At 54.6% G+C, this 17588-nt stretch overlaps 6 protein-coding genes across 6 annotated transcripts; 4 read left to right on the top strand and 2 right to left on the bottom strand.

The window, feature by feature from the left end:
• Positions 1 to 790: 790 nt before the first annotated feature.
• On the bottom strand, positions 791 to 2223 carry MYCGRDRAFT_72443 (uncharacterized protein; the record flags this gene model as incomplete). Its single annotated transcript, XM_003852243.1, has 2 exons — positions 791 to 2144; positions 2180 to 2223. 2 exons carry the CDS (start codon positions 2221 to 2223, stop codon positions 791 to 793), a joined length of 1398 nt encoding a protein of 465 aa, XP_003852291.1.
• An 829-nt stretch (positions 2224 to 3052) lies between these two features.
• On the bottom strand, positions 3053 to 4194 carry MYCGRDRAFT_59307 (uncharacterized protein; the record flags this gene model as incomplete). The annotated part of the gene is made up of 1 exon (XM_003852242.1): positions 3053 to 4194. A coding segment is annotated over one exon (936 nt), but the record flags the coding sequence as incomplete, so codon positions are not given.
• Positions 4195 to 4677: 483 nt separating this feature from the next.
• On the top strand, positions 4678 to 6072 carry CMLE1 (beta carboxy-cis-cis-muconate lactonizing enzyme, cyloisomerase, CLME1; the record flags this gene model as incomplete). Its single annotated transcript, XM_003852469.1, has 1 exon — positions 4678 to 6072. The coding sequence occupies one exon, from the start codon at positions 4678 to 4680 to the stop codon at positions 6070 to 6072; it is 1395 nt and encodes a 464-aa protein (XP_003852517.1).
• Positions 6073 to 7585: 1513 nt separating this feature from the next.
• Positions 7586 to 11194, top strand: MYCGRDRAFT_10126 (uncharacterized protein; the record flags this gene model as incomplete). Its single annotated transcript, XM_003852470.2, has 1 exon — positions 7586 to 11194. A coding segment is annotated over one exon (3609 nt), but the record flags the coding sequence as incomplete, so codon positions are not given.
• A 110-nt stretch (positions 11195 to 11304) lies between these two features.
• Positions 11305 to 11731, top strand: MYCGRDRAFT_104614 (uncharacterized protein; the record flags this gene model as incomplete). Its single annotated transcript, XM_003852471.1, has 1 exon — positions 11305 to 11731. The coding sequence occupies one exon, from the start codon at positions 11520 to 11522 to the stop codon at positions 11691 to 11693; it is 174 nt and encodes a 57-aa protein (XP_003852519.1).
• Positions 11732 to 13316: 1585 nt separating this feature from the next.
• MYCGRDRAFT_109611 (carbamoyl-phosphate synthase (glutamine-hydrolysing) large subunit) lies at positions 13317 to 16980 on the top strand (the record flags this gene model as incomplete). Its single annotated transcript, XM_003852472.1, has 3 exons — positions 13317 to 15347; positions 15403 to 16773; positions 16873 to 16980. 3 exons carry the CDS (start codon positions 13317 to 13319, stop codon positions 16978 to 16980), a joined length of 3510 nt encoding a protein of 1169 aa, XP_003852520.1.
• Between the last annotated feature and the right edge of the window lie 608 nt (positions 16981 to 17588).

The following is a 17588-nucleotide window of genomic DNA, read 5'->3' as shown; positions in this document are numbered from 1 at the left end:
TCTTCAAGACTTGAGATCGCATGGCACATTATCGCGGAGCAGACTACGATTGGCAACTTGACAAGTCGCTGCTGGTGGTCAAGGGTTGAAACACACTTCGTCTCGTTTGCACGATCTTTCAGTCTTCAGGAAAGCGATGAAGCCAGACAACTTCACGAATTGAACAGTTTCGAATTGAGAATTTCTGCACCACGACATCCGTCTAACATTCATGTGATGCCTCACCGTCTGCATTGCTCATCTTTCCCGTCCATAGTGCCCTGCAACCACTGTCGATTAGAGGCCGATGTCCATGGACCGGTCTACGGTGGTGCTGCTCAAACTGTTGACCTGCCTACGATCATTCACGGTTCTGAACCGTCGAAGTCTTCGATCGATTTTTCTGTCCGTATCCATCAAAGAGTCTTGCCCTGACGGACGAGTTAGCGACCTCTTCCCTACGGACAAGGACTGAGCTGATCTGTTCGACTACCAATATTCAACATGAACTCCGCGGAGTGAGGGCAGTAGAATAAGTGGGAACGAGAAAACCATTTCTGTGAGAGATTTTTGCGTTGCATTGCATCGTCTTTCCTCATGATATTGCCTGCTTTTCCAACCCCACCGTCCATCCCATCGTCCACCTTCATATACCAAACCAATAGATCATTTACATCTACAAATTCGCTCAAAACGCAACATAAACACCATGCAGAAGACCATACCATGTCCTCAACTCGTCATCATCGCCCACTGTACAAACAAGAAAAATCCCACCTCTCATCGCCCATCCTCGACCTTCCTTTCTCATTCATGAGTAAAAAGCCCCCCTCTGAAAACTCTCAACCGGCACATCCCCCCCTTTCCCCACCGGCAACATCGGGGGCGCCTCCTTCCCCGCCTTCTTTACCTCCGCCTTCTCCCTTTCCGTAATCTTCATCGAATTCGCCCGACTCTCACCCAGACTGCCGCTCGTCATGGTATTCACCCGACTCCCATTCTCACTCGCACTCTTCGCTGCGATCTGTCCCTGCGCGGGCCGTCGCTGGATCGTTTCCAGATATGGACTTGGCAGGTATCCCACGCCTCCATCTCGTGCGCGACAACGCCACCACTCGGATGCTTGGCCCATGGGGTCGGACTTGCTGAGCACAGCGACGAGATCGCCCTTTTTCACGGCGAGGTCGATGCCTTCTTGGAAGGGCTGGCCGGGTTGCGTGGCGGGTGTATAGTCGTACACGACGCGGCAGAAGTCGAGTTTGGAAGGGTCCATGGGCGCGGGCTGGCCGTCGGGACCGAGTGTGAGTTGGCCTTGCTGTTGCGCAGCGGCGGCTTCTTGGCTGGCTGCAAGCGAGCGGATGAGTTTGCCCATGAGGTAGGGCAGGCCGAAGACGGCCACGACGAAGAAGATGAAGGGTTTGCGGGATGGTTTGGCGGGAGCACCGTCGGGGCCGGGTGTGCCTGCGAAAGAGGCAAAGGCGGCGGGTGTGAGGTCGGAGGAAGAAGCGGGTGGAGGACGACCCGTGAGTTTGGCGATGAGCGTGCGGATCCACCGCATTATTGTGAAGATTCCGAGGACGGAACCGAGGGTTTGGCGGAGGTTGCCGAATTGTTCGGCGACGCTGACCATGGCGAAGAAGGAGGAGTGGGTGGCCATGTACGTGCTCTCGAGCATTTGTGCGAAACCTCCGAATGCTCCCACGATGGATTCGATCATTTGGAATGTGGCTTGCGTGCTGTTGCTGAACGTCTGCGTCAAGCTGGGATCTTGTCCGTTGGGTCCCATCATGCCTGGTTGGCCGTACATCCCTCCACCATAGCCTCCCATGCCGCCGTATCCACCTCCATACATCCCTCCCATTCCTCCGCCGTACATGCCTCCTCCCATGCCGCCGAAGCGGGAGTAGGGCGAGCTGTAGGAGGACATGCCGCCAATCCCACCCAGGCCGGTGCCGATGCCGCCGCCGTATGGGGAGGAGTAAGGTGATGTGCGATTGTATGGGGAGGAGGAGTAAGCGCCTGCTGTTTGGGATGCGACTCGGTTGAGAGCGTCTGGTCGTGCGGGTAGTGCTGGTGTGGCGGCGGAGGAGGATGTGCTGGATGGTGTTGTTGTGGTCGCGATTGTGGATGATGGGATGGCCGCTGAAGGTGAGTCAGTGGGATGTCTTGTTTGTGATGTATATGTCCTCAATTACCTGACTGGTTTCCCGAAGCTCTTTCCCAAGGCTTGGGCGGTGAGGCCATGTCTTGTTCCTCTGGCGAGCGCGCAGTCGTGGTGAAGCGGCGGTCGAGTGTATCGGATGCGGTCGAGACTCGAAGTGGAGAATTTGATGACGGTTGCAGAGGTCGGGATGCAGCCGTCGCTCGCGCCGAGTCAGCTGTGAAATCCGCACAATCTCACGAGAATCTGTCGGTCGCGAGAGGGTGCTGGTGAGGGTAGTGGAGACAAAGTCGAGGTGAAGGGGAAGTGAGAGTGTCTCACCGTCGACAGGGCGGTGGTGGACGGGAGCGGTGGTGGCGCCGAAGTACAAAGAAGCCTCGGCTCGGATTCGGCCTTTAGGTCTAAACCACATGCTCCTGTAGACTTCCTGAATATATGCCTTCAACAATCGATATTCTGTATGAATCCCTGGGAGCAACAGAGACGACATGATCGCGAGTACAATGGCAGCAATGGCCTGCAAATCGAACGACTGTCCAACATTGACAGCACGGAGCTAGTAGACGGATAAGTATATCGATCACATGAATGCACCCAACACAAGTCCTGCCTTCTTATGTTCATGCCATTCATGCCAATCTATCTCTATCGTATCCCTCCTCTGCTCAAATATCCACCACCACCTCCCTCCTCCTCCTCCGTCTCGTCCCCCGCATCAAACACATCCCTTTCCACCGCATCCTCATCATCCGTAAACTGATCCCTATACCCCGACCCAGCTTCCAAATCATCCTCATACGTCTGATGCAGCGAAATCTCATCCTCCCTCCGTCCCGGCCTCTCCCCATCACTATCATCAATATACTCCCCTCCCACACCCGCACTCGTCCTCCTCCCACCCTGTCCAGCGAGAGCGGCCTCCTCCGCCTCCAATACCTTTGCCCTCGCTTTCGTGCGCACGTAGATGATGTATCCTGTTCCCACTCCAACCACCATCCCAATCGCGATGCTGATGTAACTGACGGCTTTGGTTCGGGCGTCCATTTTATCCCCTTCCTCCGCGATGGCGCCTAGTCTGCCTCCAATGAAGACGTGCAGTAGGAGTTTCGGCGACACCACCGCCGTCGCGAGCATGAAGTTCTGCCATGTCACACTCGGGATCGTGGATATCGCTCCATTCGACAGGCTATACGGCAGCGGACAAAGTCGAATCATACAGAGCAATCCGATCCCATCGTGTTTGAGGACTAAACTCAGGGCCGCGAAGCGGGTGTCTTTTTCCGCTAATCGGGTCACATAGCTCTTGAGTAACGTCCTGCTCGCGAGGAAGGAGGCCGTAGATCCGATAATCGTAGCAGACGCGACGATGAACCATCCTTTCAATCCGAACACGAAACCCGCGATGGTGACGCAAGTGGAGTAGCCGATCATAGGGGGAAAGGAGACGAAGAACGTCATGAACCAGAGGATCAACCATCCTCCTTTTAAGTCGTGCCAGCGTTTTGCCGCGGGAGCGAGAGCGTGGAAGATGCGTTGGGAGAAGATGAGGGCGAGGATACTGAGAATGAAGGCGATGGCTGCGAAGGCGGAGAGGCCGATTTTTTGGGGGGGAGAGAGGGATGTCCAGGCGCGTGTTGCGCGGGTTTGGAGTTTTTCGGCGGTTTGCAGCCATGTGTTTGGGCGTCCTTCTCTTGTGCTTCGTAGACTTCTAGCGTTCGATTGCGAGCGACGAGTCCAGAGGGGGGAGGAGGAGCGAGGGCGATTGGAGGGCGGAGAGTATTCATCGTCGGAGATGTCGATTTGAGAGGCGAGGGCGCGGGCGGTGGAGGCGTATTCGGGTCGTGCCATGCTCGCTCAGGATGTGTGAGGACTATAGGAGGTGGGTTCGGGGTTGAAATCGAGGGCGTGGGAGCTCGAGGCTAAGAGGCGAGGGAGATGATAGGAGTGGTGGTGATCTATCCAATGCGAGAACAAGTGAAGCAAACATATAGACACAACTCGCAATAATCAGGCATCAAGAAGACATGCAGCAAGAAACGATGCACAAGGTTGCTGACTTGAGACACGACCAAGGAGATGCGGATGCCATTGCTTGGAAGTTCGTCCGGAAGGATGATGGCGTAGGGGTCCGTCGTATCTCCCTCGTATCGCCGCAAGCGCCGGGAGAGATCAGCCGCAAGCTTCTCCGCCCCCACGTGTGAGGCGTAACCCTAAGGATTTGCTGTTGAATACTGTAGATTCACTTCACGTTGTCCATCTCGTCTGTCCTTGCCTTCGATTCAGGAGGATGCGGTCGTGATATGAGGTGAATCCTCGTGCACGAGAAGTATTAAGAAGCAGGAGGACGAGAAGGAACGACGGTCCCCTCCCCAAAGCAAGCCAACAGCAGCAGCAAGCTCGGCATATCACTCCCGACTTCGCAGCTTCGATTGTAGGTGGTCAAGGTCAAGTACAAGCCCTCTTCCAGCCATTCTACTTACTCCCGATCCCCGTCTCCATTATCTCCAACAAGTGCGAAGAAGAATACGATAAGAAAAATGCCCATCTCAGCCCTCGACTCCCTCCTCTTCAAAAACCTCTTCGGCACCTCCTCCATCCGCTCCATCTTCGACGACAAATCCTACATAAACTACTGCGTCCAAGTCGAAGCCGCCTTAGCTCGCGCTCAAGCACAGCACCATGTTATCCCAGCTTCCGCGGCAGAACACATCACACAAACATGTCAGACCATTGAACTAGACTACGACCGCCTGTCCACCGAGACAGAAGTGGTGGGCTACCCCATCCTCCCCCTCGTCCGTCAACTAGCCGCCCAATGCGGAGAGGGCGGCGATGAAGCGGGACGATATGTCCACTGGGGCGCTACAACGCAGGATATCCAAGATACCGCTTCCGTACTCCAAATGAAGGCCGGACTGGATCTCGTGGAGACTCACCTCACTGCTCTGTGCAAATCTTTGAGCAAATTGGCGGGGAAGTATCGAGACACGCCGATGGCGGGTAGGACTCACCTTCAGCATGCCCTGCCCGTGACGTGGGGGTACAAATGCGCTGTCTACCTCTCCTCTTTTCAGCGACATTTTGAGAGGTTGAGGGAGTTGAGGCCGCGGTGTTTGATGGTGCAATTTGGAGGTGCGGCGGGTACGTTGGCTAGTCTGGGTGAAGGAGCAGAGGGAAAGGGAATGGCTGTGAGAAAGAGCTTAGCGGAGGAGTTGGGATTGGGAGATCCGGATATCACGTGGCACACCGCGCGGGATGGGGTGGCGGAGATTCTGAATTTTCTGGCGTTGGTGGGTGGAAGTCTGGGGAAAGTCGCGATGGATGTTATGGTTATGAGTTCGAATGAGTTTGGAGAGGTGAGTGAGCCGTTTGTGCTGCATCGAGGCGCGAGTTCTACAATGCCGCAGAAGAGGAACCCTATTTCCAGTGAAGTCGTGCTCGCCGCGTCGAAGATTTTGCGGGCGAATGCTGGTCTTGGTCTCGATGCGATGGTTACGGACTTTGAACGCGCGAGTGGGTCGTGGCATTTAGAATGGGTTGCTGTGCCGGAGAGTTTTGTTGTTGCGGTGGGTGCGCTGAGCCAGATGGAGTTTGCGATGAGTGGGTTGGTGGTTGATACGAAGGCCATGGGGAAGAATCTGGCGAGTACACGAGGGTTGATCGTGGCGGAGAGGGTGATGATGGAATTGGCGGGAGGGATAGGCAGGCAGAAGGCGCATGATGTGGTGTATGAGGCTTGTAGGGAGACGATTGAGAGTGAAGAAGAGGAGGGGAGGACGTTGTGTGAGACGCTTTGTGGGAAGAAGGAGGTGATGGAGGTGTTGAAGAGGGAGAGGGTGGAGGAGTTGTGTGAGCCGGGGAATTATCTGGGGCAGTCGAGGGAGATGGCTGATGTTGTGTTGAAGATGGGTGAGAAGAAGGGGATTGCGTAGTGATGGCATGATGTACGCTTCGATGGAGAGGGTGGCTTGACACTCACGCTGAGCGATTGTTCGGCGGGCTCCTCTGGAGAGAACGGGCGACTGGCAGATTGACCTCGTGGGAGACGTGCGAGGTGCAATCACCGATACTGGCCCACGTTCGACAGCACATGGATACAGCAAGGGAAGCGTATAGCATGGCTGGGCCATTGCATCGTGTTACAGCTGCTACTGCAGGAACACCCGAGTAGTGCGACCTCATCTTCTCCCTTCTGCCCACACTCTCTCGTGGAGGATGGTCGCACGGTACCACAGAGCTTGCCACGATGCGTTCGGCGTTTGTTCTCATCGAGCGATGCGTGGCGTGTTCGAGATCGTTCCTATCTGGTTTGCTGATGACATCCGGTTGAGGACATGGTTCATGGATAAACAAGTTGGAAGTCAAGAACGGAATATGAAGTCATTCATTGAGACCTCAGTCCTCCGAGGGTCCTCCAGCGATCGCGTTGCAGCCCTATAGGAGGTAGAGCTTCGTGTTTGTGAGACGTTTGTTCTTACTCGAGTATCGCGGGACAATGTTTCACGGCACGAGAGCCGGGCCAAGCAAGCCGGGCGTGGCTGTTTTGTGGAGGACGATCCAAGGGACTGCAGGTGCATGATCTGCTGACTGGGATTTGTGAGGAGGTTGGAAAATGCTGCGAGGAGGCATTGTGATGAATATCGACGGCCGTGAATGCCGCAACTGCAGTGTCGTCTTCTTCGACATTTCCAACATATCAACAACAAGACGATGATATCACGAATAGCAATATTCGTGTTCTGTTGTTGTTCCGTCGATTCCAAGCATCTCATTTCCCCCCGGACCAGCCCGTTGAGTCGCACGGCGTTGATTGGTGCAGCGGCGGAATAGGGCCAACCGTGCGAACCGAAATCCTCGTCGGTGTCCAGGGGAACAACGAGAGACACGCATTCTTCCTAGGTTGCTCGTTCTCACCCATCTCTCTCATCACACCTTACGGTCATCATCGACGTCCGTCTGACCACCACCTCCTCCTCCACCGCCGCCGCCGCTCACTCACCCACAGTCATTCGTTCTCCAGCATAACATTCCTTCACGACCACATCACCACACACCACCAAATACGAACACGGGCCACGCTACGGCTACAATCCTCCGTCCCGAGCCAATTGCGCCTCCACCTCGCACGATTCTTCCAAACTCAAAGGTAATAACCAAAAACCTTCGCTGCTATTGCTTCCCGTGCTTGGCGGCCGACCATGCGGGATTGAGAGAGGGAAGAGCGAGAGGAGACTGCTACACTACTCTTCACATACCACACACCGAACATCATTCCACCGACTTCCGATTGCGACGGCCTCTTAATACCATCCACCCGTCGCGCTCGCTGCGATGAGGTCTCCTCTATCAACACTGCTGGCCGTCGGCCCGGAACTGGCCACCTACATCCTCACAGCACCGCTACTCGACGCCCGCGGTGCATACACTGCATCCGCGCAGAACATCGCCTCATCATCAAATCTCGATCTATCAGAACTAGGCCGCGTGGCCATCGGCGGCGACTTCGACAGCATCTCATTGTATCAATATCTCGGACAGAACGAGAACCTGTCCAATAATGGCAGCCAGTCACTCCTCACGCGATATCCCGATGGCTCCTTTCGATCACTCGCATTGGCCGATGCTGACGCGACCATCGCCGCCATGTGTCCGTTTGTCACCACGGATGGAACATTACAAGGCGTGGTCGTGGGAGGAAATTTCACAAGTTTAGGAGGTGTACAGGCGGCGTCGGTCGCGTTGTGGAATCCGACGAGTAATGAGGTGGTTGCGCTGCCGGGATTATCAGGACCGGTTAATGCATTGTATTGCGACGCGACATCAGGCACGGTGTACGTTGGTGGAAATTTCATGGCGGGTAATTCGACAAATGCCATGGCGTGGACAACGGGCTGGGTGAACTTGCCGTTTGCTGGGTTTAATGGACCGGTGCAGACTATTGAGAAGAACTCTGCAGGCAACATTGTCTTTGGCGGTCAATTCGATGGACTGGGCAACACAACCTCGCCGAATGGTTCGAAGCAGGCCGATTCGCAGGCTATCAATCTCGGTTCCGGCAGCATCACCGCCGCAGGATCATCGAGCACTGCTGGATTTAGCGATCCGGCCAACATCATCTGTCAGCGTGGATCCGATGAAGCCGGCAACACCTGGCTGCTTAATGACAACACGGGAGGATACTGGGATGTTCAGTCTGGATTTGGCTTCATTCCGACCAATTTCAGCCTGTACAACACTGCGCGAGATGGTCGCGGCACCAAGACCTTCTACTTTGAAGAGATGAACAGTGGCGGCGTCCTCAATCTGACATACACCAACTCTGTCAGCGGTGAGACAGAGTGGTGCGTTGAACGATGCCCTCTTCCGGAGAACAACAGCACTGCCCAGGACTTTGCTTTCGTCAGGCCCATCGGCATGAACCACTTCCGCATCTGGATTACGGAATGGTACGGCGCTGGTGCAGGTCTCAGCGGCATTGAGATGTTCTCCGATGACATGTTCGACTATGCGGTCAATTCATTCAACGAGCCAAAGTGTAGCATCACTACCGGTCAAGGCACCAGCTCGACCGCAACACCTGCTGATCGCTGGGTTCGAACTCCCAATCAAGGCCTGACTGAGTCGGACTTCTTGACTGCCACTTTGACTGAGCCCTCGCAAGTCTCGGACGACACGAGAGTCGTGTTCCAGCCAGTCCTACGTGAATCTGGGAACTATTCCGTCACGGTCTACACTCCTGGTTGTGTCTTGGATGGGAGCTGCGCTACGCGAGGACGGGTCAACATGACTGGCACGATGACCTCGAGCGACACCATCTCGCAAGTGCTGTTCCAAACCAACAACTACGACAAGTTTGATCAGATTTACTACGGCTACATCGACGCTGACAGCAGCCCGATGGTCACGCTCACTCCAGTGGCTGGACAGCAAGTCCCTTTGACTGTCGTAGCGAATAGGGTCCGCTTCGAATTGGTCACTTCGACTGCTGGATCGACTGGAGAACTCAACGGGCTGTACGAATACAACCCGAGAGAGGTCACTTCGGATTCTGCCAACTTCTCCAGCTCAGCTGTGAACACTGCCGGGTCATCGCTCCAGTCTCGCGCCACCATCAACAAGGTCGTTCAAGGGAGTGACGCTCTGTTCGTCGGTGGCTCTTTCAACAGCGACAGCTTTCACAACATCATGGCGATCACCGATGAAGCAACGACTCTCGTCAAGGGTGGTCTCGACGGCGCTGTCTTGGATATGTACATGGAAGACAAAGACTTGTACATTGGCGGCACCTTCAACAACACCAAGGACAGTCCCACTGAAGGATTGAACCACATAGCACTGTTCTCAACCGCCAACAACGAGTGGTCAGCATTGGGAGGTGGCGTCAACGGCGCTGTCTACAGCATCGTCCCTCTCCAGCTCAACGTCACGACTGGCAATCTGCAGAACGTGATTACCCTCACTGGAAACTTCACCTCCGTCAACTCATTCGGAGGCAATGCTGCATTTGAGGCGTCTGGCTTCACGGTCTGGGTTCCTAGCGAGAAGAATTGGCTCCATAATGTCCAGTTTGCCAACGTCGCTCTGGGAGGCGAACTCACCGCCTACTCCACCGTCCCGGGTATGGCGCCGGTCTACGGCGGTGTCATTACCTCGCAAGGTCTCGAGTACAGCAACGTAGTCGAGCTCGTTGGCGGCAATGAGCCCAAGCTTGAAGCGTTGGATGTTCAACTTCTCCGTGCATCTCGATCCGATCCAAGCACGACCTCTTCCAAGCACAAGCGTGCCCTGATCGGTGAGAACGCTGGCCAAAACTACACCGGCGTCTACGATGGTCTCTTCTACAGCCAGAACAATCTCAACATCACTGTCTTGGGTGGAAGCTTCTCCGCTAGCACCGGCAACGGTCAGTCTGTGGAGAATCTCGTCTTCATCAACAATACCGACTCCACTGCCAGCACTTCCGGCATCAGCGGTTTGTCCAGCGACTCCATCTTCGTCGCCATGGACACGTACGAGACCCAACTCTGGGCCGGCGGAGCGATCAACGGCACTGCTGGCGGTAACGAAGTCACCGGCCTGATTGTCTACGACCTCGTGGCCAACGACTTTGTCTCACCTCATCCACCAGCTCTGAATGGCGACAACGTGGTTGTGAACGCCGTCTCCGCCCAGCCATCATCAACAAACGTCTACGTGGGCGGGCATTTCTCCAGCGCGGGCTCTCTACAGTGCGCAGCGCTCTGCACCTATGACACGAAACAGCTTGCCTGGCAATCTCTGGGCACGGGCCTTCGCGGTACCGTCAACGACATGATGTGGGCGAGCAAGACTCAGCTCATCATCGCGGGCAATCTCACCATCTTCGGCAACGCGACCACCATGGCGACGTACGACACCAAGAAGCAGATATTCGAAGCCTACACCGGCGCCTCTACCCTTCCCGGCCCCATCGTCGCTCTCACAGCCGTGAGCAACTCCTACGACGAATTCTGGGCCGCCGGCGTATCCACCTCCGACAACTCCGCCTTCCTCTACAAATTCGCCGATAACACCTGGACGCCCGCCACCGGTCTCGGCGCCGACTCCTCCATCCGAAAACTCCAAATCATGCCCCTCTCCACTCCCCACGCCAACTCCGAACTCATGTCCTCCAACCAAGTCCTCCTCATCCTCGGCGCGGTCGAACTCCCTTCCCTCGGCAACGCCAGCGCCGTCCTCTTCAACGGCACGGCGTACGAACCCTTCATCTTGACGTCCATGCAAGGTGGTGGACAAGGGAGTCTGTCCGCGCTGTTTGTCAGTCGACCGCAGAATCTCATGTCGGGCGGGGGACATCATCTCGCGTTAGGACTGGTGGTCGTCATCGGTCTGGCCATCGCGTTGGGCATTGTATTCTTGATGGTTGTCGCGGGCATTCTGATGGAGAGGAGGAGGAGGAAGAAGGAGGGTTACGTCCCCATGACGGTGGACAAGGGCGCGAATTTAGAACGCGTGCCGCCGGAGAAGTTGTTTGGTCAGGGAGCGATGGGCAAGGACGGAGCGCCGCGGATATGATGATTCCTGGACGTGTTCCTTCTTGCCCTTGATGTCCCTGGTTCGCTCAGCGAGCGAGCGAATGAACGGCTGTGCTCTTGGTGCGTTTGACGATGAGATGATACCCCTCCACATTGACGAATTTCCTTTGCGCGTATTTGGACGGATGGATCGCATGGACGGCCCTGGAACTGGAGCCGGACTGCATGATTGAGAAAAAGTCGGCGGCCACACCACACCACACCACCTTGTGTCTCTATCATTTCCCCTTTTTGGCATTGTTTGTTATAAACTTGGCTCTTGACTGGCCGCTCTTTCTTTCCCTGTTTTTTGGTTTTTAGTATTAATGTGTATGAGAGCAGTGTCTTTCGCTGCGGAGGAAAGAAGAGGGGACTGGAGGAATGGAGGAAGGTCTGGAGATGGGCAAGATGGGAGGAAGAAAGAGAGGGAGGAAAGGGATGGGATCGATGAAGAGGGGAAAATGAGGAGCAGTGGGTGTAAGGAGGACTGGGAGGACTGAGGGGACGGCCGAGTGAATCTCTGGCATAGGGGACGGGGTTGTGTGTTGGTACATAGAGAGAAAGGACCACTTTGAGATGTGGAGAATGGAAAAGGAAATCGTTCGTGTTCAATCGCCTCGTGTGTCAGACACTGTGCCTCCAACTAATTCGAGGTGAAGGCAGTCAGGCGACTCCAAGGCAGAAGGACTTAAGGCGAGACAGTGGGGCTGCGGCTTGGTGCTGGAGTTTGAGTATTGGTGAAGCTGGAGTCTGCATGAAGGGTCGCAGGGAGGAAGACGTGGTCGGTCGGTACTTCGAGAGCCAATGGCATTGCGGTTTAGTATGGGGCTGGAGACGAAAGATCGGCTTTCACAAGCTCAATGCCTGTCCTGCCTGTAGCGAGTCGGTTTGAGAAGGAGGAGTCGATGAAGACAATCTTGCAAAGATGTCTTCACAGCATATGGAGAGTAGCTCAGGTTGGATTTGAAACGATCCTGATCGTCTCGTTCAGGAAGTCTGAAGGGTCCCACGTGAAATGTACCAACAATGCGAGTAACTGTTCAATAAGACTACCGTGTGGTTTTAACATTGGAAGCATTTCTACCGCATTGACGATTCCAATCAGGCGGACTATGCTCTTCAAAGAGGAGTCACACGACGACAGGAAGGTCCAAGTAAGAAGTGCAGTGATTTTCAATGGCTTAGGGTTGTTCGTAACCCCAAGGATTTCTTGAGGTGGAGTCTAAACCGTTCGAGAGCACGAACATCGTTCCAGCAAGGTGAGCTCATGAGGGAGCATGCTTTTGAGTGAATGTTTTGAAAGATGCTTTCTCCAATGCATCCTGAGATCCAATGCTCGATCCGCCAGTCACCGTCACAGTCCGCCGATCGAAGCCATGTTTCCTCTGTTCCTCCATCAAGTCCAAGTCCAAGTCCCCAGCAACCCAGCCAAAGCCCTCCGAAGTCGCTGCTGCCGATAACAATAACAAGAATCCTAAAGCAACTGCAGAATCGAGACCCAACGAAATAAAGACTACCGTACGTCTCCGCTTTGCTTTCCTTGGACACTGCATGAAGCTGAAAAATTCTCTTCACTTTCTCGTCACGGTGCTTTCGCGAGCATGGACAGGGTTGCCTGGCACGCACTGTTCAATTTTGTCGTCGAGTGGTTCCAATGGCTGACCTCGATTTTGCTGTGGGGACTGGGAGGAGGGCCTGTCGACGAGCTTTGAACATGAATATTTGCTGTTTGGCATATCATTGCTTGAAGAGAGATCCTTTTGACAGGTTGGATATGAGAACTGTATGCAGATTCGATCAGTGTAGACCAAGAATCATTCCTATCCGTTCAGTCGAATAGTGGACATTGCATTACTTTGTGTGTTGGGTATCTCCAGAAATCCTTATCTGACCTTTAAGGTTTCCGTGCACCGGCCCGCGAACTTTTTGACGTTCTGACTCCCAAATGCGAGAGCTTCGTCTTTGCTCACCGAAGAACAACTTCTGTTCCCACTGACACACCACAATCCTTCATATCTCGCACGCGAAATCCTCCTCTCCCCTCTCTCGACGGAGTGAGCTGAGGGACAGTCTTGTCTAGGCCTTGAGCACTCGAGTGCCGGGCTCGTGGAAAGATAGCGAAAATGGCTCTCAGCCAGCGACTTGCTCGCCAGCTGCAAAAAGAGCTCCTCTCCAATGCCTCCCGCCAGGTCGCTCCCCGAATCGCTCGTCGAACGTTTCTCTCGCCGTCCACCGCTCGCAGCACTCCTCAGACCAAGCTCGTTCACCGCCAACACCGCCAATTCTCCCACACCGCTGTCCGCGCCGCAAGCCAAGCAGAGGTCGCACCCAATGCCAAAGCCTACCTCGAAAGCGGCGCCATTGCCGGCGGACAAAACCTCGTCGACGTGAACAAAGTCCTGGTCATTGGCTCCGGCGGTCTCGCCATCGGTCAAGCCGGTGAATTCGACTACTCCGGTTCGCAATGTCTCAAGGCACTGAAAGAGGCGGGCATCAAGTCGATTCTGATCAACCCCAACATTGCTACCATTCAGACCGCCCACGTGCTGGCGGATGAGATCTACTACCTCCCCGTCACTCCGGAGTATGTCACCTATGTGATTGAAAAGGAGAGGCCGGATGGTATCTTCTTGTCGTTTGGTGGACAGACTGCGCTCAACTTGGGTGTCAAGATGGACGAGATGGGAATCTTCGAGAGGTACAATGTCAAGGTGTTGGGAACCAGTGTGCAGACGTTGAAGACGAGCGAGGATCGAGATCTCTTCGCGAAAGCATTGAAGGAGATCAACATCCCCATTGCGGAATCGATCGCTGTGTCCACCATTGACGAGGCACTACAAGCTGCCGATACCGTCGGATACCCGATCATCGTTCGTGCTGCCTACGCGCTGGGAGGTCTTGGATCTGGATTCGCGGACAATGCGGAGGAGCTTCGCAACTTGGCTGCGCGATCCCTCACTCTCTCCCCTCAGATTTTGGTCGAAAAGTCGCTCAAGGGATGGAAGGAAGCTGAGTATGAGGTCGTACGTGACGCTTCGGATAACTGCATCACCGTCTGCAACATGGAAAACTTCGATCCGCTGGGTGTCCACACTGGAGACAGCATTGTCGTGTCTCCTTCGCAAACCTTCAGCGATGAGGAATACCACATGCTCCGCTCTGCCTCGATCAAGATCGTCCGTCATCTCGGTGTCGTGGGAGAGTGCAATGTGCAATACGCTTTGCAACCTGATGGTCTCGACTACCGTGTGATTGAAGTCAACGCTCGCTTGTCTCGTTCCTCTGCCCTCGCCTCGAAAGCTACTGGATACCCCTTGGCATACACCGCCGCGAAGATCGGTCTCGGACACACTCTTCCCGAATTGCCCAACGCCGTCACCCGCACCACAACTGCCAACTTCGAGCCTTCTCTTGACTACATCGTTACAAAGATCCCTCGATGGGACCTGGCCAAGTTCCAGAATGTCGACCGTCACATCGGCTCTGCCATGAAATCCGTCGGAGAAGTCATGGCCATTGGTCGTACATTCGAAGAGTCCTTCCAAAAAGCCATTCGCCAAGTTGATCCACGCTTCCACGGCCTGCAAGGTGACAAGTTTGAAGACCTCGATGATGTTCTCCGCAACCCCACCGATCGCCGATGGCTCGCTGTTGGACAGGCTATGCTCCACGAGGGATACTCTGTCGACAAAGTGAATGAACTCTCGAAGATCGACAAATGGTTCCTGTACAAGATTCAAAACATCGTCGACTGCACCCACGAACTGCAAAACATCGGCTCCCTCTTCGGCGTCAAAAAGGAACTCATGCTCAAAGCGAAGAAACTCGGATTCAGCGACATTCAAATCGCGAAAGCGGTCAACAGCACTGAAGATGAGGTCCGCGCGAGGAGGAAGAACTTCGGTATCCGTCCGTGGGTCAAGAAGATCGACACGCTCGCTGCGGAATTTCCTGCTGATACCAACTACCTCTACACTACCTACAACGCTTCGAGCCATGATGTCAAGTTTGACGACCACGGTGTTATCGTGCTGGGTTCCGGTGTGTACCGCATTGGATCTTCGGTCGAGTTCGACTGGTGTGCTGTCAATGCGACTTTGTCGTTGAAGGAGTTGGGGAAGAAGACTGTTATGATCAATTACAATCCCGAGACGGTATGTCATGAGCCAGAGTCGTGAGAATGATTGAACCTGCTAACATTCCATCCAGTACTCCACCGACTTCGACGTGCCCGACCGCCTCTACTTTGAAGAACTGAGCTACGAACGTGTCATGGACATTTACGAACTGGAATCCTCTACTGGTGTTGTCGTCTCTGTCGGAGGTCAACTCCCTCAGAACATGGCCCTGAAGCTCCAAGAGACTGGCAAAGCCAAGGTGCTCGGAACTGACCCCAAGGACATTGACAAAGCCGAAGATCGTCACAAGTTCTCTCAGATCCTTGACTCCATCGGTGTTGACCAACCAGCCTGGAAGGAACTCACCTCTTACAAGGAAGCCCAAGACTTCGCTAACGAAGTTGAATACCCCGTCCTCGTCCGTCCCAGCTACGTCCTTTCAGGCGCCGCCATGACCGTCATTCGCTCGGAGTCCGAACTGGAAGAGAAGCTCCTCGCCGCCGCCAACGTCTCCCCCGACCATCCCGTCGTCATCACCAAATTCATTGAAGGCGCCCTCGAAATCGACTGCGATGCCGTCGCTCACAATGGCAAGCTCCTCGTTCACGCCGTCAGTGAACACGTCGAGAACGCGGGTGTCCACTCTGGTGATGCCTCTCTCGTCCTCCCACCCGCCCACCTCCCTGCTCGCACCATCGAGCGCGTCAAGGAGATTGCCCAAAAAGTCGCCAAGGCCTGGTCCATCACCGGTCCCTTCAACATGCAAATTATCTCCGCCACTAATCCCGAGGATCCTTCTGGCGATCCCCTTCTCAAAGTCATCGAGTGCAATCTCCGCGCTTCCCGCTCTTTCCCCTTCGTCTCCAAAGTTCTCGGAACAAACTTCATCGACGTCGCCACCAAGGCTTTGGTCGGAAAAGACGTCCCTGAACCTGTCGACCTCATGGCTGTGACGCGCGACTACCTCGCCGTCAAGGTCCCGCAATTCTCATGGACCCGTCTCGCCGGCGCAGACCCCTACCTCGGCGTGGAAATGGCGTCGACCGGAGAAATGGCCTGTTTCGGAACAAACCTCGTCGAAGCCTACTGGACCGCTATGCAATCCACCATGAACTTCCGCCTCCCTCTCCCCGGTGAGGGACTCCTCTTTGGCGGCGACACTTCCACCCCGGACTTGGGTAAGATCGTAGACTACCTCACTCCTCTGGGATACAAACTCTTCGCGGCGAATGAGGAGGTAAAAGCACACCTCGAGTCGACCTCCAAGGATGGTAGCGTCAGTGTGCAGGTGATTGAATTCCCGAAGGAAGACAAGAGGGCGTTGAGGGAGGTTTTCGAACAGTATGATATCAAGGGGGTGTTCAACCTCGCGAAGAGGAGGGCGAGTAGTATGGTGGATGAGGATTATGTGATGAGGAGGAATGCGGTGGATTTTGGGGTGCCGTTGTTCATGGAGCCGAGGGTGAGTTCTACATTTTTCCCCTTCTGAGGGGCTTTGGCCCTCCTTCGTCGGGTGGAGCTGATGATCGGATGACTTTTGCTGACGATTGATTTGTGTTAGACTGCCGTCCTCTTCGCTCAGTGCATGAGTGAGAAATTGCCCAAGGGAGAGGGGATTCCGAGTGAGGTGAGGAGGTGGAGTGATTTTATTGGAGGGAAGCCGTTGTAGATGATGGGGATGGAGGAAGAAGAAGGGAGAAGGAAGAATGCGAAGGGGAGGGGGAGCTGGACAGAGGGAAGGACATGCTGCATAGAAGGTTGTGCTAGAGAAGAGAGGAGGAGTAGGTAGGCGTTTGTGTGTGTGTGAGAGAGTGTGTGCGTTAGCGTTGTCGCGTGTGTAGAGTCCGTCCGGTTTTAGACTGTTTTATTGTGTGCGTGGAGGGAAATGGAAAGTCTATTAGAATGTGCATCTGGGTCGGACTCTCGCTTTCGGTGTGATGCTGACTATGGATATTTTGGTTCTGTACTGATGATGCGCGATGCATCTGTACTCGTGTTCCTTGGGTATGTTCTCTGACATGTTCTGTAAACTCTGCCAGTCATTGCGCGGGTATCATCATCCCTTTCTCTTGCTTTTGACATGTCCTCTAGGTCCTGCTCACTCCACTTCATAACATCCCTTGGGTATCATCATCCTTCCCAAAACGCCAGCGCTGATCACAGCGACTTTAATGATATGCTCTAAAGTACACTGCTAAACAGATGGCAGCGTCGAACCCGGCAGATCCGCCATCTGCTCCTCATACTGCGTGAACGCAGTCTCGATCTCCGAACGCA

This window comes from Zymoseptoria tritici, chromosome 5 (genome assembly GCF_000219625.1).
Source record: "Zymoseptoria tritici IPO323 chromosome 5, whole genome shotgun sequence".
NCBI lineage: Eukaryota > Fungi > Ascomycota > Dothideomycetes > Mycosphaerellales > Mycosphaerellaceae > Zymoseptoria > Zymoseptoria tritici.
Note: the sequence above shows the minus strand (reverse complement) of the source record. Positions and strands in the feature narration are given on the sequence as shown.